The sequence below is a fragment of the Copadichromis virginalis genome, linkage group LG2 (genome assembly GCF_057382275.1).
Source record: "Copadichromis virginalis isolate Kocher_CV1m ecotype Utaka linkage group LG2, C_Virginalis_male_GT1.1, whole genome shotgun sequence".
NCBI classification, from domain to species: domain Eukaryota; kingdom Metazoa; phylum Chordata; class Actinopteri; order Cichliformes; family Cichlidae; genus Copadichromis; species Copadichromis virginalis.
Genome location: NC_140619.1, coordinates 20,996,377 through 21,022,948, shown reverse-complemented (window position 1 = coordinate 21,022,948; position 26,572 = coordinate 20,996,377). Strand labels below are relative to the sequence as shown.

Genomic DNA, 26,572 nt, shown 5'->3' with positions numbered 1-26,572 from the left:
ATGGTGGAGCGGCGAGCAGTAGTGGAGATATTTTCATTAAAAAAACAATACAAGTACACTACAGTACAGAATAAAAACATTACTCCACATTATACTGCTTACAGAACTTTGGCTCTTTGGAAGCATCTGCACAGACAGCATGCTAACACAAAGCTAGCAAAAAACCCAGAGTGATGCTAAAGCCGACTGTATGCTGACCCCAGTCCAACAGTCAGAGCCTGAAGTGAGTGATGAGCAGTCAGGCTTGCACCCTTTGTTTCTATCTGTTCATGTTTCTAAAGTAGAATCGCTGTGACGATGGCTTTGAAGACTCTTAGAGCTGGTTTTCATTTTTGCTTCGTGTCCTCGGCTTTGTTTTCACACCTAAACAGTAAGAGATCACATTTGTCCTGATTAGGATTGGGATTTGTGTTGGTGTGTGGGACTGTAGCCTGTAGGTTTCTGTTGTTAACTGGTAATTATGAGACAGTGTGTTTCAGGTCATTTGTTGGAGTAATGAGAAAGTAATACAATGAGTAGTGTCCTGAATTACTTTCTCTGGTGAGTAATTAAGTAATGCACTGCATTACTTTAAGAAAAGCAATGCAGTGCATTACTTTAAGAAAAGTAATGGGTAATGTGTAACAACCCAAACACTGATTATCAAGCGAGTTCAACATATCCAGGAAATCCTTTTGATGCTCTGGCATTGCTTACAAGAACGTTGGCAATCAGGCAAGAGCAGCGCAGCTCCCTCAGTCGAGCCAGGGTTCTCCAAATTAGCTATGAGGCTTTCACATGACAAGAGTGGTGACCAATCAGAAACAGGAGGGGTTAACTGATATTACCAAAAAAAGAGGTCGAAATAACAGAGGTGTGGACTCGAGTCACATGACTTGGACTCGAGTCAGACTCGAGTCATTAATTTTATGACTTTAGACTTGACTTGAAAAAATGTTCTAAGACTTGTGACTTGACTTGGACTTTTACACCAATGACTTGGGACTTGAATTGGACTTGAACCGGTTTACTTGAAAAGACTTGATATTTTACCCCAAATATAAAATTTAACATGCATATTATATAGAGATTGAAAATGTGACGTCATTCACGGGTAGAACCGCAAAGGATTCTGGGAACTCGTGGCAAGCGGTACTAGCGCACCCAGGCTTTCAATTAAAATCAGTTATACAGCGATAAAAAGAAACACAAAAATGTCAAGAAGCCGTTGTATTATTAACTGCAATAGCCGGTCGCATGACAGCCACGGGAAGCCGACGGGTAAAGAGATCGGTTGTTATCGGATTACGTCGTTGAAGAGAAATTGTTCAAGCCATGTTTCCGAAGTAACAAAGACACGACGGATGGCCTGGGCCCTGTGCTTCGTACGTCGCTTACTACATCCAAGATCAAATGAAACATCCAAGACCAAATCATCGCGCTAACTCTGAGCTCGCTATTCCGGTTCCCCGAACACACCTGTTGTTGACGATTAGTATAGCTGGATGAAGTAATGTGAGATCACTGGGTGGCCCAACAGGGGCTACGCATCGATAGTAGAAACATTGATCGGCAACCCTTTGATTGGTCGGCGAAAATGTCGAAGGAGCGTGCTCGGTATTTTTCGGCAGCAGAGCAAGAACTCTTGAGTGAGGGATTTCAGGAGTTTCAGAGTTTAATTAAAACGCAAGGGAACACTGCAAAGGCTGCAAAAGCAAGGAGAGAGGGCTGGCAGAAAGTTGCTGACAAATCAAACTCGTAAGTAATTCAATAATAACAATAATAATGGAGTGGATTTATATAGCGCTTTTCAAGGCACCCAAAGCGCTTTACAATGCCACTATTCATTCACTCTCACATTCACACACTGGTGGAGGCAGCTACGGTTGTAGCCACAGCTGCCCTGGGGCAGACTGACAGAAGCCAGGCTGCCATATTGCGCCATCGGCCCCTCTGGCCAACACCAGTAGGCGGTAGGGTAGATTTATCATATCACACCATATTATCCAATATTATATTACATTATATTATATTATAATATGTTATATTATATCCCCTTTCACATTAGAGCCACAACAGGACCCACTAGAACATGGGAACAAGTAAAAGTGAAATATGAGAATATTCTACAGAATGGTAATATTTATCACTTATATTGCTTGTCGTCTCTTGGAAAGAGACCCTGGAATACTCTGTTTGTTTGTTCATAACAGCAACCAAGAAAAGGGCAGAGCAAAAAAAAAGACAGGTGGTGGTCCTGCACCCCCTCGTCAACAAGTTGGTTAAGTGAATAATACCCTCACGGGAAAATCGATATCTCTCTATGAGCACACTGTCGCGCTGAGCTAAAGGATCCTGTCTGTCCCGCAATATACACTGAATTCTGAGGACTCTCCTTATCAATCTTGCACCTTCCGCAATGGGTTGCTCGCGTAAACGGACAGGATATGACTGCGACAGGCTTCCCAAATCCACCTTCGCTTTTATAGCCGTGGTCTCTCATCTTGATTACACGAAGTAATTTACAATTACTACTCTGAAATATGAATTACATCTGTAATAATCACATACATGTAATAGAATGTTAATAGTACATTTCCCTTTTTTAGGGAATGACCTGTATGTATCTGTGTGTAATCAATAAAAGGATCAAGTGCTGCATTATCTTTAGTTACATTGATGTTATTTATTTATGGTGAAACAGTGGTGGAATATCGCTGTTGCTTTCGTATGAATGACGCGGACATACCTGCGTGGCCGCGATCTAATCCTGTTTACATAAAGTAAACCTGCTCCCCAGCAGGTTTACGCTTACGGCTCTGTTGCTATGACAGCAAGTCCCGGATGGGCTTCGGGGAACCGAACGATCCAGGATCACGCGAAATCGTCAACAATCTCATCCAGCTAACTCACTTAGCGCGGTACGAAGAACAGGCCCCTGGATTGCAGCCATTCAAAGATCAAATATAACGTCCCAGAACACTCCAGCTCACAGGTTAGTCTGCTCCAAGCATTTACACGAAGGTCAGTGTTTTTTAGTACTTAATACGTCATTTTCATAACATAATTGGTGATATAGGTTACAAGCAAGTCTGGCGCTGAACAGAAATTGTCGCGCTATGCTCCTTTATTTATTGTGCATAAATAGTGAATTGTCCTGACACAATATTGCGTTTCGCTTCTGTTATTATGGTACATTGACAAAAACATATACTTTTATTCACAGGATAAAACTGGTTTTTTGTATCACTAATTGCCCAGTACGATTACAGCATACAGTATTATTGTCACTGCTACATTTCTGTAACGCGTACCAGAAATTATTTCCACTACTAATTAATTACCGTTGAGCTCAAAGGTCCTATTAATAAACGGTTAAGGAATGTGTATTTATGACGACAATTTGTGAGACTGGTAAACTTATGATACGTACGATGGTCTTTCGTTCTACACGGTGCATTTCAAGGTCCTGTACCCATCCGTCGGTAAACTGTACCTGGGCTTGTTGCAGTGACCGGAAGTTACTAAACTTCATGAGTGTATGCACTCACTCCAAGAACCGTATGATTATAAATATGCATATAAATATGCTAAGATGAGATAGCTGACTTCATCTAACTAGCAAATGTTGTCCAGGCTACGTTGGTGATACAGTTTTTTTTAATGTGTATGATATTTTTGTCATGCGATTTTAAAGCGGGTCCTACAACCGCATCCAAGAATAACATGCAGCTTATCTCAGAACTGTCGGTGAAAATTATTCTTGGAGCTAGGTTTAATTGAGCTGCATTTTAAAGAGGTGCAATTTCACAATTTGTGTATATTTTCTAAGTTCACTATTTTGTCATGTGTTGAGAAAAACACAGATTTTAAAATTACATGGTCTAATATTTACATTTAGCATAACTGCAACATTATTTTTTCGTTTTTTTTTTTTTAAAGACTCGAAAGGACTTGAAATTCAAAGTTTCAGACTTGTGACTTGACTCGGACTTTTACACCAGTGACTTGAGACTCGACTCTGACTTGCCTGACATTACTTGAGACTTGACTTGAGACTTGAGGATAAAGACTTGAGACTTACTTGAGACTTGCAAAACAATGACTTGGTCCCACCTCTGCGAAATAATACAGAGAGATTAAAAACACAATGCAGTGCACAAGCACTTGCTATAGCTAAAGCGTGCGAGTGTGTGGAAAAGGATTAAAAAGATACATATATATGTGTGTGTGTACTGTTTATCAAAGTGGAAAAGTGCTTTGTAGGAAAGTGTAATTGACGCCAGGAGAGAAAGCCACTAAAAAATGCCAACTGTGTGTAATCAGCCTCAATCAGCATCGCAGTTAAATGGTGCGTGAGCAAATAACAAACAACAGAGTCTTTTGGAAATGGTGAGGCTCGTTTCTGAAGAATTGTGTGGTTATCAGTGGTTTTGTATAACTCCTCCTTAAGCACCGCCTCTGTGATACTGAAAACCCAGTTACCCCTAAATTATCTGCCAAATCCTGCTTTGGAGTACAGGCCACAAGTCTGACAAGTTCTGGATTTGTCCACATGTAGAGCCTGAATTCCTTCAACTAACTAGGCCACAGTATTCAGTTTGAGTGTGTTTTTTAATGTATTATTACCTTCTCCCATATTGGCCGTCAGCATCTTCCTCTCTGCATGAGCTTCTCTTGTTGTCCTCTTTTACTCTGGTTTTACAGTGGAACCCCGACTTACGCAATTAATTCGTTCCAGAGGGTCTTTTGTAAGTCAAAATTTTCGTAAGTCGAAGCACCTTTTTCCATCGTCTTTTGAGTGAGGCGATGCTGGCTGAAGATGAAGTTCTTGGTGGAGGAGGATGTGGCAGAGGTTGAAGAAAGCATGCGTATGCATACATACATACGTACGTGTACATGTGTATAACATTATGGAATTTAATTTTTTTAAATTTTCTATTTTATCTATTTACGTGGGCATTTTGCCGTACCACGGGCAGAAATATTGCCGTTAAGTGCCTTCGTAACTTGAAATTTTGGTTAAATGGGGACTTCGTAAGCCGGGTTTCCACTGTATTTCCTGCCTGCTTTTGTTCCTGCTCCCTCTCACCTTGTCTGCGTTCTGTCCCTCACTATAATTTACTGATTGTGTCCTCGTGCTCTCACTATTTTGTCATGTCTATACTAGAGATGGACCGATCCGATATTACGTATCGGTAAAAATAAAAAATGTAATCCGATCCATTAAATATCACGAAAGCACCTCACAAAACTTGCAACACGCCGTAACTCACCTCAGAACGTTAGCACGTCGGAGCAGTGTGCATCACGTGATAGAGCGGCTGTGGCATGCGGGACCTGTGGTGGTCTGGATAGCATGTGGAGCTTCGCTAGCAACCCGGCATTTCATCTCCGACAAAGTTATCCCGAGAGAAGTAAAGCAAGTGTGTAAGTCCATCTCTGAATGTTTGTAAAGCATTCCTGCGTTAAGCTTAACAAGCGACTGCCTCTTCTTGCTGCTACTTCAATCATGAAACTGCTTAACGATCAGCTGATCGGCTTTTCTGTCGTGAGTCCGTGTCTCTAGTTTGCTTTTGGCCCACTTTGCACCAGAAAGAGGAAACCAGCGACTGAACAACAGAAGCACGTTTAAGCTTGATCAGCTGTTGTTAGAATGTATTTATTATTACTTTCTACTCGAGGATCTTTTTCTACATAGCTGACGCTAGTAACTGTGCAGGGGCGGATCTAGCAAAGTTTAGCCAGGGGGGCCGATAGGGCATTAACTGGGAAAAGGGGGCACAAAGACATACTTTTCTTTCTTATTCTCATTTAAAATGTCTAGCTTTTAATAAATAATTATCTGACACCCAAAGTTTTAATTTGATGCAAAATGAATAGAAGTCCATTACTGTATATAGTAACTATTAAGTCTAATATACCCTAGTAAGCTATAGTACTTTTTCCTTTGGGAAGGTACCATCTGTGCAGTCTGCAATTTTGTTGAAGAAAGATGTTGAATCTATTTAATATTTCTTGAAAAATAATTGATTTCTGTGCATTTTTTTCACACTGCATCAAATTAAGGTTGATTACGTCGATTAAGCATCATGAGGTGGAGCGTGAGGGGTGGTTCCCTATTTTTTATTTATTTATTTTTGTTGTTGCTGGGAGTTGGAACCCTATTAGTTAGGTTGCTTAATATTTATGCTAAGTACTCTTTCAAATACCAGAATAGGGAGGATGGTGTAGGTTTAAGTTTATTAGATTGATCAGTATTGCTGAACTATGAAATAATTTTTTTTGCATACAGGTATAACAGAATAGCTTTAGTGTAGTTGTTGTTTTAAACTTGAGTATGAACTTATACAAAATGCGGCAAGATATTTAAAAAACAGTTTTGTTGATTAAAAAACGATTCATATCGGTATCGGCAGATATCCAAATTTATGATATCGGTATCTCTAGTCTATACAGAATTAAAAGCAATTCTTAGAATTGTTTAATTAAAATTGGGACTGTGTGTAAAGCTGTCTGTAATGTAACATTTATTGTTCATATTTTTTTTGTCATAACCTTTGAATTGAAGCTGAAACTTTGCACTTTAATCACATCTTAATTGTTTCATTTCAAATCCACTGTGATGCAGAAGAAATACAAAAACTGCATCTCCGTCCAAAAATCTTTGGACTCTATATTGTCGCATGTCTGCATTTTGAGTTTACTCTAGCAGCCTCCTGTTGTTCCTGTTTTTCTGTGTTTAAAGGACTTCTTTAGTATGTGTGTGTGTGTGTGTGTGTGTTTTGGACTTTAGTTCAACTCAGTCTACAAATTTCCTTCCGTTACTCTTCCACAGCTGTAACACCTTCTTTTTGGACCCTGCCTCTCAGCCTTGTTGTTATTGTACAGTTGTGTCCTCCCTTTGAACTGCCTGCAAAGACACTTTTATCTTTTTCTCAGCATCCATATGAAAAAGTCAGAACACGGCAAGGACACTTTGAGAAGGTCAGTCAAGCAAATACCTAATCAACAGGTCTAATCGATTAGCTTACATAATTGTTTTAATTTTAATGCAGTTCAACCTGAAGCACACTGATTATATTTAAGTAAACTGCACTGCACAAATAAACTTGACTCCCACTGATCTTACTGTGATCGGCTTCTTCTTCTTCTTCTGTAATGGAAACACGAGAGTCTTTTGAACATTCATAGAGTTACATTTCTCCTTTCCTTATTTCCTTTTCATCATTGTTTGCTCCTCACTTCTTCCCTTTGATTCTATCTACATACTGCACTTCTTATTTTATCACTTCCCATCTCCTCCGTTGTTGTTCCATTGTTTCTATCGCGTCCTCATTTTCTTTCCTTTTTTATATCTCGGCTGCCTTTTTTTTTCTTCTCTTGCCAATTTTTGCTTTACTTTTCTTTCATTTCTGAGCTGTTTTTATGCCCCTCTTTCCAACTTTTTTGTGCATCCATCCTGACAAGTTATCAACCCCCCATTTTTTCATAATTTGTTCAATCAACTATGCACTATTGCACATAAAACTGCTTTACGTATTGTTATTGTCAGTTGTCAGAAGCATTTACCCTCATTCCTATGTACTTTGTTTTTCCTTGCTTCCTTCTATCCTTCCTTTTCATGCATTTTTTCCTTCCTCACCTTCTGTCCTTTACTTTTTAGGTGGTACTACAGCAATAACATTCCTGTTTTGCCACTGTATGTTTCTGCTGCCGATCATTTGATGGAATTCGGTGCAGAATGATGCAGCACGGTGACTCCAGAGTCTCTCTGAAGGATGGATGTCGGAAACATTAAGACCTTTCTTGCATTCATTTTATCCCGCTCTTACCTCACATTATCTGTCTGTGACAGGTTGAAGGGGAATATTGATATAGCGCCTCACAGTTTTAAAGCATTTGAAGAAAAAATAAAAGGCTGAATGAGCCTTAAAGAGAAAGACAAAAGGACAGAGATATAGAGAGTGTGATGGAGGGAAGATATACAGATGGAAGGAAGGTGAGATAGAGGCAGACACGGCACAGAGGGAGACAGACGTAGAGAGATAAATACGAAAAAGACAGAGACAGACGGAGAAAGAGAAGAAAAGGGGGGAGGGGGGGGCAGTAAAGAGAAGAAAGCTTACCTCCTTATCTTCCCCTGCCTTTCACAGCAAACCTCACAGCAGCATCTCATACTGCTCTATGTGTGAAAGTATCAGAGAGCGTGACTTGTTTGTGTGGTGTCTAAACTCAGGCAGCAGCTAATGAAACTGAAATGAAAACATCAATCTGTGCAACGACTTCAAATGTTTATCAAAATCAAGAATAAATTTGGCGAATGTGCACCTGACGTCCACGTGGATAATTCATCTGCATAATTCTAAAAAGCACAGGTTGTGTGCCTGTGTGTGCTCAGGTGATTTCCATGAAGGCTATTTAATTTCCCAGAGTGCTTGGCGTGTCATTGGGAAATGAACATCAGCAGCTGAGGACTGGTTGAAGGATAATTTATGGAACAAAACACAGAGAGTGTCAGTAAAAAACACAAAAAACGCTGCCGGTCAGATCGGCCACCTTCGGGCTTGGACACGTTACTACTAAACACTGCTTTTTGGTCTCTGGGTCACAGCTGGAGACCCGACTCTCATCATCGGTGACGATCCCTGACATGAAGGTTGGGTGAGTCTAACACAAAGTGGGGATTTAAAAGCAGCAGCAGCACAGCTATGAAGGGGAGACGGACCAACTTTAAGCCAACTTTGGTTGTTTTATAATCTGGATGTTAGCAATATTTCTGTCTTAAAACAAAAAGTTTGGAAGCAAATTAATTTCGTTGTGTTATAAAATCTAAATATAAGGTCAGATGTACTTTATTTAGATATTATTTTGCCATTATGTTATTTATGTCTCACAGCAGCCAAAAACAAGAAAAACATCCATAAAACAGAGAATCACTTAAAAGAATCTCAATAAAGGAGAAAACTGAAAAAGAAGTGAAGCATTTAGATGCCTTAAAAAGCTTGCTCTGAATTTTATGAATGGCTGAGTTTGATTGTGTAGTAGACCTCTAGTGGTCGCGTGAATGAGTGCATGTTAAAAATCTCAGATGGGGCTGTTACTCAGGAAAAGTTCTAGAACTGCGACTACTTTCAAAATGACGTCCCAGTCACCAGCCCGCAGAGAGATTTTGAACTCTTTAGTTCTTCCTCTGCCCATTCAATGCAAATCAGGCAATAAATAACAGCCTTAAATCAATGAAATGGTTCCAAAGTATCCCAACAACAACTAATCCCAAACTGATGCCAAAGACATGAAGCACGACAGCGTTACAGCGGCACCCTCTGCACTGAATGAGTCACATGCGATAGATTTGAAATGAGCTGGCAGGTTGTGTTTGGATCATAGATCCAGCTTGGTCATCAGAATAGCAACACTTTGCTGTGAGGAGTTGACAGATAGATGGAAACAGAAATCAGAGTTGGAGGCCGTTAGGGTGGATGTCTGAGAAAGATGGATGGACAGACGTCAGAGGCGTGTGACAGTCCAACAATTAGCTGAGCTTCACCGGGTTTAAATATCGATCTGAGAACAATGATTATTGAATTAAATGATGAACCTTAATTTGTTGAGCCTGCGATGAGCAGAAAGCACATTTTACAGTGTTAAATTAAACTGCGAGTCATATCGCGGTGTTTCATAATTTCAGCAACACTGATCTTATACTCACATTGGTTCTCAATCTTTATGCTCCATTTGTCAGGCTGCGTTGTCACTTCCATTTCTCTGTTATGCTGGGAAAAATAATGGGAACTGATCGTTTCCTGAATACTCAGTTAAACATGCCCAGTTTTGGAAATGTTTGTTTTTGACTTCCAATTTGAATATATTTCTGACTGTGACAGTTTGGAAACAATCAAAGAGTTTAATTGGCAACAAAAATGTATTAAGAGATGGAAACTCTGAATGTGTTTAAAGAGGCAGAAAACATATTTTATTCTTTGGACTCCATCCAAAGTATTACTATTGATTAGATAAAAACACAGCAAGTCTTCCAATAACTCATTTATTCTCATCTCTTTCACATATTTAAGTTGCTCATCCTTAGCAGTAGTACTTAACATTTATTACAAAGCTGCACATTCAGAGTAAGGATGAATTTCCAGGATATCCGGGACGTGTGTAGAACTCCTCAAACACTGTTAGCTTTTCTGATTTTACTTTTGATTTCTTTTAACACAAATATCACAAATTTATGTTTAATAGTTATTTTTGTCTGTTTGTTGCCTCTAGACCATGTCGGCATAGTAACAGGAAATCGCATGTATAACCCAAGGCATTATGGAATAATGACAAAAGCGGTGGCGAGCAGGACGGCAGAGAGAAGGAAAAAGTAAATAAAACCGATATTAAAGGAAATAGAAAGTGAAGGTACCGAAGATGAAATGAGACAGAAAGAATAAAAGGATGGAAAGAAGAGAAAAAAATGAGTGAAAGTGTAAATATAAAGAAGAAGAGTGGAGCAGATGAGTGGAGGAGAGAGGGGGGTGGAGGAAAATGAAGAACATAACTGTGGTTGCTGATGTAAATCTCCCCCAGGTTAAAACAAGATGATAATTAAAAATGTACCACAGGGTCACACTGTGGCCGTGTGTGTGTGTGTTTGTGTGTTTGTGTTTGGTAGGGGTGAGAATGCAGTGCCCATTAAATGGTGTCCCTGCTGCAATCAGTGTACAGAGGCCTTAGGGCCTATTTGTTACTACATCAATCTGGAGTTAATGGAAACACACAAATGCGCAGACTTGTGCACACATCCAAACACATTTCTGCCTACAGTGCTAACATTGTCAGAAAGACCGCCAAACAGCAGGGCAGACACACACACACACACACACACGCGCATGCATGATGGGTTTATACACTTAAACACACACAACACACGTGCAGCTGGGAACGAAGGCAGCCAACTGGGCCATCCTCAGAGCACAGCGCACACTGATTGGTACACAAGCAAATCTTAATGAGATCCTTTCAGCGCTGAATTTTTCATGTTTCTCTCATAGATTCTTCACCTCACCTGTCTTGGTTTTTCATGAGCAGCTTATAGATTTTTTCTTCACCTTCCTGTTAGACGTCACGTTTCCTGTTGCTTTCGTTATATTGCTACGGCGACGGCACTTAAATGTCATTTTTTTGAGGCTGATATAAATTACCAATCCAAACAAACTTTTACTCTCATCTGAAAATCATCTACTGAAGATGAGTCGAAGTGAAAGGACGGGAATTTTTTAAATGTCACGGTTTTGACTCTCTGCCAGGTCGCATCAGTAGATAAGACAGCTCTGCGGCGAGTGCCGTGTGGGTGCTGCAAATATTTAAGCGCAGAGTAAATTGGTTTGAGAACATATCTGCACATAAGTCATTGTTAGTCGTTGACTGGGGGAAATAAAAGAACACAGACGCGACGGGACTGCAATGGATAAAGTGCACGGTGACAGGCTCAGCGAGCCACCGTCTCTGCATTATCTCACACGAGACTCTAAATCTCTGCCTCCTGTTCAGTGGTCAAAGCTGACCTCTAGCTTTCTAACCGAAGGAGCCAATGACCCTTCAGGGTTCAGTAAAGTATCCTTTTACAAAGCCCCAAGGAGCTATACCAGCTGATGTGATTATTTTTGGCCAATTGGCTTCAGTCTGATTCACAAACCAGGCTAAACTTAGAAGAAGTTTGCTCATATAAAAACACACTGACTGAAATGTATATGGGAAATTTCTCAAGTCATGATTTATGTCTTGAGTCTTTATGTCTTTAAGTCTTGAGCCACGGGGCGATCGTGGCTCAAGAGTTGGGAGTTCGCCTTGTAATCGGAAGGTTGCCGATTCGAGCCCCGGCTTGGACAGTCTCGGTCGTTGTGTCCTTGGGGAAGACACTTCACCCGTTGCCTACTGGTGGTGGTCAGAGGGCCCGGTGGCGCCAGTGTCCGGCAGCCTCGCCTCTGTCAGTGCGCCCCAGGGTGGCTGTGGCTACAATGTAGCTGCCATCACCAGTGTGTGAATGTGTGTGTGAATGGGTGAATGACTGGATATGTAAAGCGCTTTGGGGTCCTTAGGGACTAGTAAAGCGCTATATAAATACAGGCCATTTACGACAATGGAGAAATTCAAATGCTGAAGTAGTGTTCCCTTCACATACATGTACAGGAAGAAAGGGTAGAAGTCAAGGTCATGGATGTGGTTTTGGGCAGGATCCCATCACAGTACTGCCAATCATATCCAAATGCCAAATCACAACAACAGTCACCAGAAAGCACTTTGTATTGTAAGGTGAAGACCCCATAATAATACAGAGAAAACCCCAACGATAAATGGACCAACAATGGTGGCAGCTACTAAGTTTTAATATTCTTTCTGGGTCACAAAATAAAACTTTTAACATATTTTCAGGCGAGAATGTAGCTGTGTAAACTTCAAATATCTGCTCGGTTTATCAAGACACCACATATTTAAAAAAATGCTCCAACGTTTTCGGAGACGTCTGTTACCCACCAGAGTCACCAGAGCCGGCGAGAACACCGGACTCTCGCCACAAAATGTTTTCAGATCCCCGCGGTCTTTCACTAGTCAGGTTAATCAGTTAGATAACCTAAAAATCTTATTGTTTGGCTTTTTTCCGTATTTTATTTGTTTGTGAGTAAATCAGTTTGGCTGAGATTAAAATTATTAGATTAGATTCAATAAAACTTTATTAATCCATCGGGTGGGTTCCTCCGTTTTTTTCACACAGCTGAATAAACGTCAAACAAAAAACTGATTAAACAGAAGTGTGAGACATCGAGAATTTACACCGAGTTTATTAAAGTCCACTGAGACAGCAGTGACGCAAATCTGAAGGCTTCGGCCCACGTAGACCGCGAAGGCTGGGTCCTCAGAAGGATGCGGCCTAGGTTTTGGGACACAGCTAATAATCTCCACTAACTTAACTCCTGTGAGGCGACCCTAAATATTTTATTTGCAGTAGTTAAAAAAAGACAATGACTGCTAAATGTAAATGACAGATCTGCAGAATCGATCAATCAGCTGTTTGTACGCTTAGCTGCATCTTTCATCATCAAGATGCAGAACCGTTAACACATTCAAGTAGACTTCCATCGCTAAAGTTCACGCATGCCTGAAAGGCCACAGTAAAGTGAAACGGATCACATGCGCTGCCACATGCTGAAACCAAAGTGTTCGTGGAAACGCCCTGATGGAGCACGCCATTCCACGAAGAGACACCAAAGTGATGAGCACTTTGCACCCAGAATGGAGATGCCATTCTAAAAATAAGGACCTAGAGGATCATCACCCGAAACCAAGGATAAAGAAATAGAGAGGAATTGCTGTTCCTCACCAGGTGTGACTTCTATCACTGTGTCTTGTCTGTCTGGGGGGAAAAGGACCTTGGGAGGTTGTGTGGTCTGGAGAGCTGAAAGAGAGAAAAGAAAGGAAGGAGATCATCATTAAAAGTATGCTGGGCTTTGGACATAACATATATTATCACTTTACAGAGTTGCCATTTTTAGAAAGAAACATTCATTTTACAACATTACGCTGTTGATAGAAAAACAATGGAAAACCACAGCTGTACTGCAGGCATAGAGCCCGAAAGTGCAGTGTTTTGTCAGGAAGAGCCCCGAGGGAGAGCTGACCGTTGCCCCCATCAATTGATCAACGGCCTGCAGTATCACAAAGCCAAATATAAAGAGAATGGAGCTACCCAGCTGTCACACCAACTAGATGCTGCCTCAGTCACAGAGACAGCTCACAACACAACTTTTCTCACCTAATGATTCCTTCTTGTCCCTGTGCAGGTGAACCTGTTGATGAACTGCCTTTGTCCTCTGATGACCAGCAGCGCTCTCTGCTTCCACTCCTACCACCTTCCCATTTTACCTCACTGACTCTGAAAAGCCAGCGCGCCGTGCTGCCCGACACCTTCCCCCCCTCACCACCTCCCAGTGTCTAACAATCCTCAATACTGCTGTCCTCCCTTAAAAGCCTGTCCTATTCCACACGTAATTTGTGTCTGAGCACATGAAGGTGGTTTCCAGAGTTAACTAAGCACCAGCTGATTAACTCATATTGTGATCATTAAAAATGAGTTACTATTCAAAGTCTTGGCTTATACTGGAAACAATTCAGGGTTCAGTGTCTTGCATAAAATGCCCTGTCATACAGGAGGAGGTGAGAATTAACATCAACCATCAGTCAGCTGGGTTGTAGAGCTATTAAAGCTTCTTACATTTAAGAGCTGTTCAGCAGATTGTAATTCAAACAGCCTCAGAGGAGACCAGACTCCTGCACCACCTGTGAGCTCTGTTTTTAAGCTTTACAAAATCTAGGCCATGACAAGAGACTTTGGCCAATTACGTGTCTTTCAGACCAGATCTGGTGCTGCATAGGCGATTAGGCACAATGGTACAATATCACAAGCACATCACTGAACTTCTACCAGGAAGTGTGGGGTTACAATCCTGCATGAAGCCAAACAAACGTAGATTTTAATCCATATGATCATATGCACACGTGCATTACAGCAGAGCGATATATATTTTTTAGATTATAGTGGTTTGGTTCTTATCTAGCTTTATCCAACTTTATTTTATTGCCAAATGTTTGGTGGTGCGAGATTTGCTCGAGCATAAAAATAAAGATTGCAAGTGTTATGTGTGAAAATCAACACTTGGTTCATTTGATACATTTTTTTCAGCATCCATTAAACACAAACAAGCGCAAGAACAAAGCTGAGGCTTAATATCAGGAGTAAATATAGAGTCGAAAAGCACTCGCTCACCTACGACGCCTTAATTACTTTGACTTTTAGGAAACAGATAGTTTCCCACGTTGGATTAAATGCTCTTTATGTGACTTTTGCAGCATGGCAGAAGCACTCAACACAGGTTTCTCTTTCCATCTCTTTTTCTTCTTTCTTTTCTTTCTCTACTTCTTCCTTTCCCCTCAGTAACACTGTCAATCTCTCCATCGCTCCATCCTCGTGTTTCTGTGACAAGACTGATAGTTTCATTTGCATTCTGAAGGTGCCGCTGTGCCCTTTTAAGATTAATGAGACAACCCTTCACCTAGACCTACTCTTGTTCTCCTCTCTTCTGTGCTCCACTCCTCTTTTACTTTCCTCTCCTCTTTCACAATCTTCCCATAATTTCGCTATACACATCTATACGACCGCTGCACAGATCCTCCCCCATTTACAGTTGTAAGTCTTTCTGGCTTACTGTGTTTCAAATTTCATGGCTCACAATTTCATTTGGGAGCTCATGTGTCCCTTTGTGAAAAAACAATGGTGCTGTATCCATGTTTTAATCGTCTATATATCTTTATGTGCGGTAAACTGTCCTTTTGAATATAATATTTCCATAATCTCCCATTTTGAGTTTGGACTTTGCTTCCATGTGTCATGTGGTTAGAAAATCAACAGTACATGCATGTGTCAATTCTCTATGAAAAAGACTAAAAATTGTGTTTGTGAGTGTTCTGAGTCTGCGCTAACTTGAATTAAAATCAAAGGTCTGCTTCAAATAGATGTTAATGATGGGGTTGCTGTTTACGTGTATCAGCCAGGCTCATAGAAAGGCAGCAGCAGGAATTAGAGATCGCTGAACTTTTGAAAATGGTTGCTTGTGTCGAAAATTACAGGACACCAGTGATGCAGAGGGTGTGTTTTGTCGGTGCTTACGTGCGTGCTAGGACGGCGCCAACAGATGCGTCACATGATTAATTTCCACCCCGCAGCAGTGATTCACAATGGCTAATTTCAGTCTTTGTTTTTGTACTTCTTTACCATCTAAGAAGCGATGAACGCATAAAAAATTCATAGGACAGAACAACAACACTGTGTTTCCACAATTCATTGTAACTCGCTGCTTTTCGGTTGTGTTATTGTTTAAATCGATGATGAAATGGAGAGGTGTGAGGACACAAATGGAGACTGAAAATACCAGAAAATGAAAGCAAAGAGGACCTGCTGAATGAATATGCTTGGGATTTGTTTTTTTGGCTGTACTGTGTAGAAAATAAATGTAAATTTCAGTCATCAGCGAGAAGTAGTAGCAAACATTTGGTTTATCAAAACTAAAAACAGTTGCTGCTGGAAATGAGGTTGTTGAGAACAGGACTGGGGCTGAACTAAAACTAAACAACAATCAAAGATAGAAAATTGAATTCCAACACTTTTCAGTCTGAGTTTGACGATGGAGGACAGCAGCAATTTGATCTACTGGGTGAAAACTGATTGTGGAATAAGTGGCGTGAAATGGTTTGCCATCTACCTCACACTTACTGATAACTCAAAGAGCTTTTTAGCCACATTTGGTCTAATTTGACTCATGTATTCATAAAGCACTTTATTCTATACGCTTAATTGACCTTTTATTCACAACCATAACCAATTTAGACTCACCACTGAACCTGACACGCATCTGTTTGGGTTGTGGTAGGAAACAGAGGCAAGCCCTGCAGGCACTACCAATGGCCGGGGGGTTAGGAGGTTCAAACCCAGAGTCTGCATGCTGTGAGGTGACTCTGCTGATTGCACAAATTGCTGCCTGTTTTCATTAGGACTGCTCTAGAAGTTAGACACATGGTGTGGTTTAACTGCTGACATACCTACAACTAATTCTTCTTCTTTTTTCCTCCACCAAGGAGATTATGTTTGTGGTCATATTTGCATGTCCTTCTGTCTGTAAGCACGGGAAGTTGACAAGTTTTGACTGAACATCCTTTGAGGTTTTCAAGGCCGACTTAATGATTTATCAGTCAAAAACTGCCAAAAACCCTTAAACTTAGAAACCACGACTCTTACATGTGTGGTGTGTATTATCGACACGTTGAATGTACCATATAAAGATTCAAAATACCGCACTGCATCGCATTTGACCTCTGACCTCACTTTTACATCTGCCTTCCTTTCAACTTGACCCCAAAATGTGTTGTGACTTAAAGAAAGTAGGCAGCACGGTGGCATGGTGGTTAGCACTGTTGCCGCACAGCAAGAAGGTCCTGAGTTCAACTCCAACATCAGGCCGGGGTCTTTCTGTGTGGAGTTTGCTTGTTCTCCCCGTGTTTGTGTGGGTTCCCTCCGGGTACTCCGGCTTCCTCCCACCGTCCAAAGACATGCAGCTTGTGGGGATAGGTTAATTGGATAATCCAAATTGTCACTAGGTGCGAATGAATGTGAGCGCAAATGGTTGTCTGTCCCTGTGTGTTGGCCCTGCGACAGACTGGCGACCTGTCCAGGGTGTACCCTGCCTCTCGCCCTATGACAGCTGGGATGGGCTCCAGCACCCCCCGCGACCCTGAAAAGGATAAGCGGAAGCGAATGGATGGATGGATGGAAAATGTACTACTGACTGCTGGAGGTTTCTTCCTGTTAAAAGGGAGTTTTTCCTTCCCACTGTCACCAAAGAGCTTGCTCATAGGGGGTCATATGATTGTTGTTTTTCTCTGTATGTATTACTGTAGGGTCGACCTTACAATATGAAGCACCTCGAGGCGACTGTTGTTGTGATTTGGTGCTGTATAAATAAAATTGGACTGAATTGAAAATGATTCTTTACTTAGACCTTTTATAGTTACACAGTTCACTGCAGTGTGGCACATTCAGCAGGGCACAGTAATAATCACGTGCTAGACCCCACATAAAGTAGACAACGTTTATTTTAGTGCAGTTTTTACAGAGGATGCTGTATAAACTTTGGCATTTTTGTTCAATTCAAGGAAGCTGTAAATGCGTGCACATCCCTGTTGTCATATATTACTGTGCCTGAGGGTCAGAAACTTTAGAGCATTTCCAAGTAATTTGAGCAACATGTCTGTCAATAAGAATCACCCAGCTCTGATCATTTTAGCTCTGCAGGTGCTCACATAGATTAAACCATTGCTTTCCTTCAGCTTGAATCTTGGATGGAAGAAAAACTGTTTATGTCATCAAACCTAATGTGAACTTCTACTCGAATTTGAAATTTTTGAGACATAGCTCTCCTGTTAGCATTAAAAACAATATTACAAATCAGTGCCATTTTCTCAACATAATGATCATTATTCCTGCTGCCTCGCCCGTAATATTTGGGACTGCAAATGGAATGACTTCAGCATTTCAAGGGTTGCTTGATTTTTGACCTTTTGAATGTTCATGTCCACAGTAATGTTGTTTTTTTTCTTCTGCAAAGAAAAAGAATAAGAAAAAAACTGAAACCAACTGGTTGAAAAAAGGCACCCTGTTCTTGCATGCATACTAGGTTTACATTCGGTGATTCTCAAAACTAAAGATTTGAGATCCAATAAATGTGTGATTTTCATTCCTCATTAAATATTCTCTGGGCGGTAAATGCTCAGAAACATCAAATAATGAATTATCATATGTTCAGGCCAGAAGGTAGACAAAAGGAAGCTTTTGTCTACCTTTGGCCTGGTTGACTGTATATTAACTGGCTGTGAATGACTGTTAATGTAATCTCAGCCAAAGCGCTTGCTGTGGACCGATCCACTGTGTCATTCCTCCTCTTCTCAAAAGGCAACAGAAAAAAAGGCGCACATTTTGTGCTGTTAAGTGTGCATAATCAGATTCTACATTCTGTATATCAAATTGATTTGACCTTTTGGGAAATTGTAAAATGTCCAAGCAGGGAATGGGCAGAGACACGGGAGACATTTATGCTGGGTGTGGATACATCGAGGATGTATGTCATGCCCTATTCAAAGTAAAGTGAAACATTACTGGAATGTTTTTTAATCAAATGTTAGCAAAGCTTTACAAAGAGGGACACAGACATACTTCTTGTACTTCTCTTCCACTTCATTTCAAAAGCACGGTTGAGGATTAAATTATTAGCCCCTGTGAAATATAAAGCAGAAAAGGATTAAAGGCCAGTAGATGTTCTAAGGATGAGTTTTCTTTGGGGATCATCAATTATTTGTATACAAAGTTATCACAATGTTTCCAAATGCCAAGAAATGGAGTGAGAAGTATCATTAAGAAATTCAAAGAGAGACCCCCAGGACAGAACACGCCTGACTGAGGTAGGACGAGAAAGATTTCGAAGACCAATAGTTAGAGACGTTTCTAAAGAGCTTGGAACAACTGCTTAGACACAAGAGATTAACTTAGCCAAGTCAGGAAATGTAGTATCAAAGATAACAGTCACTAGAACTGTGCACAGGAATGACTGTGATGCTGCAGACCAAGAAAAATGTCTTAGAGCCAGACTGGAGTAGAGTACCATAAAAACAACAACAGGGATGAACAAGAGCTCTACAATCACAACAAACATGTGTGAAGTACACTAAGAACAACCTGGAGAAAGATTCTAATAATAATAATAATAATGGAGTGGATTTATATAGTGCTTTTCAAGGCACCCAAAGCGCTTTACAATACCACTATTCATTCACTCTCGCATTCACACACTGGTGGAGGCAGCTACAGTTGTAGCCACAGCTGCCCTGGGGCAGACTGACAGAAGCGAGGCTGCACAACGTCCTGACTTTAAAATCTGTCGGGTGAACCAAAGACCAGGGTCCTCGCTAGAAGGCAGTTAAATCTGGAGGATCTGGAGAGGTTTGCCAGAGAAGGACAGGCTGGGGTTGCTCCAGAGACGTGCGTGAAAATAATTATAAACCAAGTAAAAATAAAAGTGCCACCTGTGCACAACTGCAGCAAATGTATGCATGTTTATCTGTGAATTATCTGTGTTGTCTCAGTGGATGGAGTGAACACTTTCAGCGAGAAAGAGAGTGCGTGCACTTGTGTGTTCATATATGCGTGTAAGCTTTGCATTCAGCGTTACTGTTGTGAATGTAGGCCAGACACGAACGTACCCACTGATATGCAAATAAGCTTGTGTGGGTGTGTGAACATGTTAGTGAAAAATGAGTGTGAATTTCCATGCATGAGCATTTATTTATTTGCTAGTGTGTCTGTGTGTACATGAGTCACACATGCATATTCATTTTATGCTGGGATACTTTGAGAGCGACTTGTGAGTCAGCTGGTACCTTTCAGAAATGATGTCAATATACGTCAGCAATGTTTGCAAGTTTGTTCATTTGACAGAGATATTCAACACAAACAAAGACATCAGATTCATAATGACGTACTGACGCTGGTGTTTTCATTACGAGCTGCCAAAACTCGAGGTGACCGTACCAAAGAGAAAACGTACTTACTGGTGTTTAAAATCTTTAACTTTACAATCAGTTAGATTTGATAAAGAGTTGCCTTAGTCAGTCAGCAGAAACAGTTGATGTACAGTCACTGGACACTTCATTAGACAGACGTTGCTAGAAGTGGGTTGGACCCCTTTATCCTTTAGAACTCCCATAATACTTTGTTGCATAAATTAAACTACAAGTGTGGGTAACATTACTCAAAGATTTTGGTCTGAATTGACGTATCAGGATCACACAGTTGCTGTTGTTGTGTTATCCTGATAGAAAACACCTTAAAAATGGGCACACTGTCTCATAAAGGGATGGACATGATTAGCAACAATACCCGAGCAGGCTGTGCCATTAAAAAGATGTTCAGTTGGTACTAAGGAGCCAAGTGTACCAAGAAAATATCCCCCACACTATTACAAGCAGCAGCAGCGTGAACCATTGATACGAGGACGGATGGATCCAAGTCTGACCCTACCACAAGAATGTCTCAGTAGAAATTGAGACATCTGATGCGTGTCTGCATTCATTGGATGTAATCGGTGGTTATTTGAGTTAATGTCGCTTTCCTGTCAGTTCAAAGCAGTCTGGTTATTCTCTACTGACCTCTAAAATCATCAAGGCATTTTCTTTGCTGTTCACTTCTCTTTTCTATATCTGTTTCTCTCTTCCTCGAATCATTCTCTATAAACCCGAGAGATAGTTGTGTTGGAAAATCCCAGCAGATCAGCAGTTTGTGAAATACTCAGAGCAGCCTGACTGGTAGCATTCAGAGTTACTCAGATCAGTTTTTTTCGCGGCATCCGCAATCACGCCTCACCGGCTTAAAGGGTGAGCCAGCTCCTGAATGGTGGTTGTTGTTGGTGGTATGTGCCTGGCTGGGAGCTGCAAAGCTGCAGCCGAGTGTTTGTACAGCAACTGGAAAGAATAAAAGATCCTGGAAAGCATGGAAATGCCGCCGGGTCGGCCGTGGTTCTATGACAGGGTGTTCAGAAGCAGCAGGAATGAAGGAAAGCCAGGAAAGCAGAGGTGAGAGTAGGGACGTTAAATGTTAATGTAGGGCAATGACTGGTAAATTGAGAAAGCTGCAAGGATTAAATGGTGTTAGTTGAAGATGAAAGAATGCTGCACAGAGTTGAATCAGGCTCCTGGTGGTAGAGAAGAGATTCCAGATACCGGTAACTAGTTCATAGTTTGGTGAGGGACAGCGCCAAGAAGATGGGACTTGGTGGTGGAATGAGGAAGGATAGGCTTTTTTTCCAAATACAGAGGTTAGTAAAGAAAAATGAGATGAAGAAAGCAGACAGGAGTGCTGAGAGAGGTGGCTGAGACGAAGAGGACATATATCAATTGGTCAGTCAGAGGCTGGAGTTGGACAGCCCTGATCTAAAGCAACAGACTGACCAGGATGGACGGGATTTGAAATGACTACTGTAGTTTTCGGGTCATAAGCCGCTACTTCTTTCCCACACTGTGAACACTGCGGCTTATACTTGCGTGCGGCTAATGCATTTTTTTGTGCACGGTATATATTTTTACCGGTTGTTAAGAGTTGTAATGTTGTTTGTGCACTGTTACGTAAAAAAACCATAAGCAACGTAATTTGTGTGTTACTGATACGTACGTATACTTACAGGAAGCCGTGTTACAGCTGCTGTTCGAGGAAAAGAAGCATTTGCAGTATGTATTTTTGTATGTTACCATAACGTTTATGTTACCATGTTTATGTTACCTTACGGATTAAATTAAACGTTAAAAATCGTCACGTGTAATATTTCTGTGTAAATATCTCATATTACAAGTGAAACGCATACGGCTTAAAATCCGGTGCGGCCTTGTACAAGTACAAAATTGATTTTCTTTCTAAAATTAGAGCATGCGGCTTTTAATCAGGTGCGCTCTGTAGTCCGGGAATTACGGTATATCAGAGGGACGGATAAATAAAAAACATGTTTTTATAAACAAACTATCTGGTTTGCTTAAGTGTGTTGCACTGCTTTAAGTGTTGTTCCAAACATACACATTCTTAGACCTTTTTAAGATCTTCCAAGAAAATGTGAAGCGTGAATCATCATCAGGAGCAAGGGGGAAAAAAGCCTTGTAGTAACAGAAAACTGACTCTCAGGCAGTTTAGCTTTATTGTAATGTCAGTGTGATGATCTGCTGCTGTGTGAAATATGCCGAGGCCAATTTCTGACGCAACAAGCACTCTTTGGAACGGGCCCGAAGGTGGAGGACGCAGTGTAAAGCAAGTGTGTGTGTGAGATCGATGGGCTTTAATGTGACCCCGGTGCAAGTGCCGAGGTGAGGGATGCATATTCATTGTAGGTCCTTATCACAGATACCATCTGCTCAGGAGCAGTGCCACACTGGAGGGACACCCTGATGGAGGAAACAAACGCTCTCCCTTAACGCTGCACATTGAGCTGAATGATTAAAGGCATATATTAAAAATGAAGGGCTCTGGAGGGGAGAGAGAGGTTTGCAGATGAAAAGAAAAACACAGACGAGCTTGGATATGACAGGTACGAGGTGAACAGTTTTAACTGGCAGAAAGTGTAGAGAGTGTCACTTTACTTTTCTCCATCTTATAAAACCGACTGGTTAGGCGTTTTGTCTTTTGCATTTTGCAGAAAGGAAATTGAACATTTCATTTCAATTCCAGTTTATTCAAATAGTTTGTTTTGCAGTGTTAGAATTGCCACCCGACACAAAAACATACAGTGAACTGTAAAAACGACTTTTTACAAAACCTTTTCAGGGAACTTTAAAACTTATATTCACATTTTCACTAACACATCACAGAAATACCATGAAATACATCCTTTTATTTAAAATGTAATTGTAACAGGCGTTAATGCAGGAACTGTGACTGAAGCCTGCCGATGAGTCTCAGTCGAAGGTAAAATTCTCTTCTGAGGATCACAACGAAGACCCATTAGACTGTGACCCCCAGAGATTTTTGATCTCTTGTGGCTAGTTGCAAAAAATGATACCTAAGAACTGCGAGAGCAGGAAATATAAGACAATTATTGAAAGAGAAAGAATCGCGATGACTTAGAGCTGAACACTAAAACAGATAATAAGCGGCATATGAATAACGAGAAGCTATCGACGAGCACAGCTGGCTGCTGCAGCTCCAGTTTGAAACACAGACATGTGTATCTGTGTGTGATAGAGAGAGGGAGGGAGGAAGTGTAGTTAGTGATTCTAATTAGTTGATTCAAATCAGTTAAGGGACTGTTACCTAACTGCCGCTGGTCCCACCGACAGCATGGATGGGAACGCACACTATTTCCATCATAGTGGCTGAAGGGGACTCAGCCACCCATGGAGATTAAGCTAATTATCTTTCTGCTATCTGTACGCTAAAGTGCTTTCAATCTCTCACAATGGCTCGTATTAAACAGGTTGAATAACCGTCAAGATGCCGAAGTGGAAAGTAAAGCATCAGCTTTTTGAATTATTTTCACACAATAAAAGCAAGTCAAGTAGCAATCGATTAAGTAGAAGAAAATAAAAGAACATAATGACTGAACAGTTTATATAAGGAAATCAGAAATCGGTTGGTGGAAGGTAGCTCGATAAAATAAAGTTAAGGGAAGCATAAAAAGGGAGGATTTTACTATTTACTTTGCTATCAGTAACAAAGTTTTCCATTTCTTTAAAAACATGTGGCTGAACTCCTCAGCCTCTTTAAGGGAGGAGCAGCCACTGCCCAAAGCTCGTGATAGCAGGTGAGGGTGGGGATAAAGATTGAGCGGTAAGTCTAGTGCAGGCATCTCAAAGGGCCGGCGCCCTAAAGCTTTTCCATTTTCCATTATTATAAATTCTTACTTTTATATTCCTGTTTTCTGATTTCACTATAGAAATAGTTGTAGCATTAGCTAACAAAATGACAATCAGTAACATTACCATAGTTAAATAATGACACTAAAATGAACTTTAAGGATGTGCAAAATTGATCATCTGGTGTCTGGCTGGCAATATGTGTTTGCTGAAAACATTCAGGATGGTACAAATTAAAAAGAAAACTAATATATTATATTTTAGACATTTACATCGTACATCTTTGGTCCAATCTGGTTAATCGTGGTAAAAATTAAAAAAAAGGGAGGGGGGGGGGGGGAATAAATAGCACGATGAGCTAAAGTGACACCTTTGATGTATTTTCATTACTGTAACTGCTTCAAAATGTATTAAAAATGTAAAATTTTCTATTGCATTTTGGGTCAAGTCTAGCTTGGTCCCTCTGCTTGGTAAGAAAAAAAAAAAACAGACTAAGCTGCATTTGGATATATTTATTTATACTTTATGCGCATCATAATGAATGAGTCTGGCTAATACCATTACTGTTATGGAAGCAGTTCCCCCAGCTGTTATATATAATTACCAGTCAATACTGATTATTAATAATTGGAAAAACTATGTGAAGGTCTGAATTTAAATGGAGCAGAATTATTCTCATATCTGCTGCATTAGTGTTGTATCCATGCACCTTGTTAGACTGTGTCCATTTTCCTGGTAATTAGATAAATATCTAAATTGCCATTTTCTACATGACTCTGAGTTACCTACAGGTTATATAATCACAACATCATGAATGTTTAAGGGATATGAGGATGTAACCACCTTAAAAACAGATAAACAGCCTCTGACTATAAAGTTTGTCATGAAGGTTTGGTATGAGCTGGCAGATTCATCTTTCTGTAAACTGGGAAAGCATGATGGTGTTCGAAAATGTAACACCCTGAATGATGATTCTGATAATCGCAGATGAACGTATGATTGTTTGTTTGTTTGTATTACAGCTGATGAAAATACATCAAGCAGATTTATTTTTTCAACATTCAGTCATTAAGATGACTTCCTCGACTGTCTTTCCACGTCTTTTTCACTTAAACTAGCAGCGCCAACACTGCACCACTCGCACCATTATGTGTGTCTCTACGTGTTTACAGAGAAATCACATCTGAGCTTTTGTACTTTGGACAACACTGATCTACAAAAGGTCCTTTTAAAACTTTTCAAAAAGGTGATTTTAGGCCAAAGTGTTGATTATGATGACAAACGCATTCATGACATTGAACAACTGAGGTCTCTCTCTCACACTCTATGTGAGCGCATGTGTGTGTGTGCGCATGTGTGTAAGTGCATCTGCAGAGGGGTGATAAGACCTTTAATAATGAGCTTGTTCATTCCGTCATCAGTCAATGCACTGTCACTCTCTAGGCCGTATTCAGCCATTAATGCATTTTTCATTTTTATACACATAGACATTAACAGGAGGGGAGAGAGCCAATGAACAGTGAGAGTGGTGAGTGGGGTCCAGACAGTGACAAAATCTCCTTTTCTCTGTCTCTCACTCACATATTTTGTCAGCAGAGAGGTCATACCTAACCTTTAACTATACGTCTACGTACATCACGTGCACACATATGTCATCATTTACAAAAAATTATATAAATCTTCAGCTTGTGTCTTTCAAATGGAAAAATAAAAAACAAGCTTGATAAGCTCGTAAATGCAGAATCCTGATGACTCACAATGCATTTGTGATTTGAACACAAGTCATTTTAATCCAGCTCAGTTTAACGTCTTCCTCAGGTTTGGTACATAAGCTGCGAGCCCGAGAGGGCGACTGAGGCAGGAGGTGGACGAGCAGTTTGGGAGATAACATGTAGGTGCTGCCTAACAGAGACACATAGTCGCGGTTCTATCCCGTCAGAGGACTTTCTATGACTGGGAATCTGAACCCTGACATTTCTTGATTTATTCTAACTTATGTTTGTTCACCATCCAAAGTTATTACAGAGGGTTTTTTGTTCGCACCACACACAAGACTGGGTACCAAAGAACAATGTAAACACACTTAACACTTAGAATGTGTGTCCTACCCCAGTATCATGCCTCCCACATCCATACCAAGAAATGCTCATGTGTTGATCTGGTATAATCTTCTGTGTGTTCCACATGCACAGGGAAGAAATGGACAACAAACAGAAAGTGACAAGGGGCACATTTCACTGACATACATATTCAGCATGTAAAATCAATGTTGGGGATTAGGATGTATTGATCTGAATATAAAAGCTGAATATTGTTAAGTCACTATTGATGCCACCTGGGCAGACCAGGAGAATGAATACGATTATCTATGAAAATCAATGACACTAGTGTAGAGAGGATTTAAATAACTTTGTCTTTTAGTCTTTAGCTACAGCAACCAGGCAACTTTTATTGTGTATATAAATGTGTCTGTAGCATTTATTTTTATTCAAGCAGTGCTACACGTTATTCAGTTTTAATGAAAGTTGTGATGTATCAATATTGTATAGAGGGGTTAGTGCCACTGAAAAATGTTTTTAGGTCATGACTTTGTTTTTTCTTTCTACCAGAA

General features: G+C 40.6%; 1 protein-coding gene across 3 annotated transcripts in view; it reads right to left on the bottom strand.

Annotated features, from left to right (window-relative positions):
- Positions 1 to 26,572, bottom strand: part of il1rapl2 (interleukin 1 receptor accessory protein-like 2) — a 487,862-nt gene that overhangs the window by 80,729 nt on the left and 380,561 nt on the right. For all 3 annotated transcript variants that reach the window (XM_085472988.1, XM_085472996.1, XM_085473006.1), the window contains exon 7: positions 13,352 to 13,426. In XM_085472988.1, the coding sequence (XP_085329114.1) occupies positions 13,352 to 13,426 (75 nt within the window). The remainder of the gene's footprint in view (positions 1 to 13,351; positions 13,427 to 26,572) is intronic.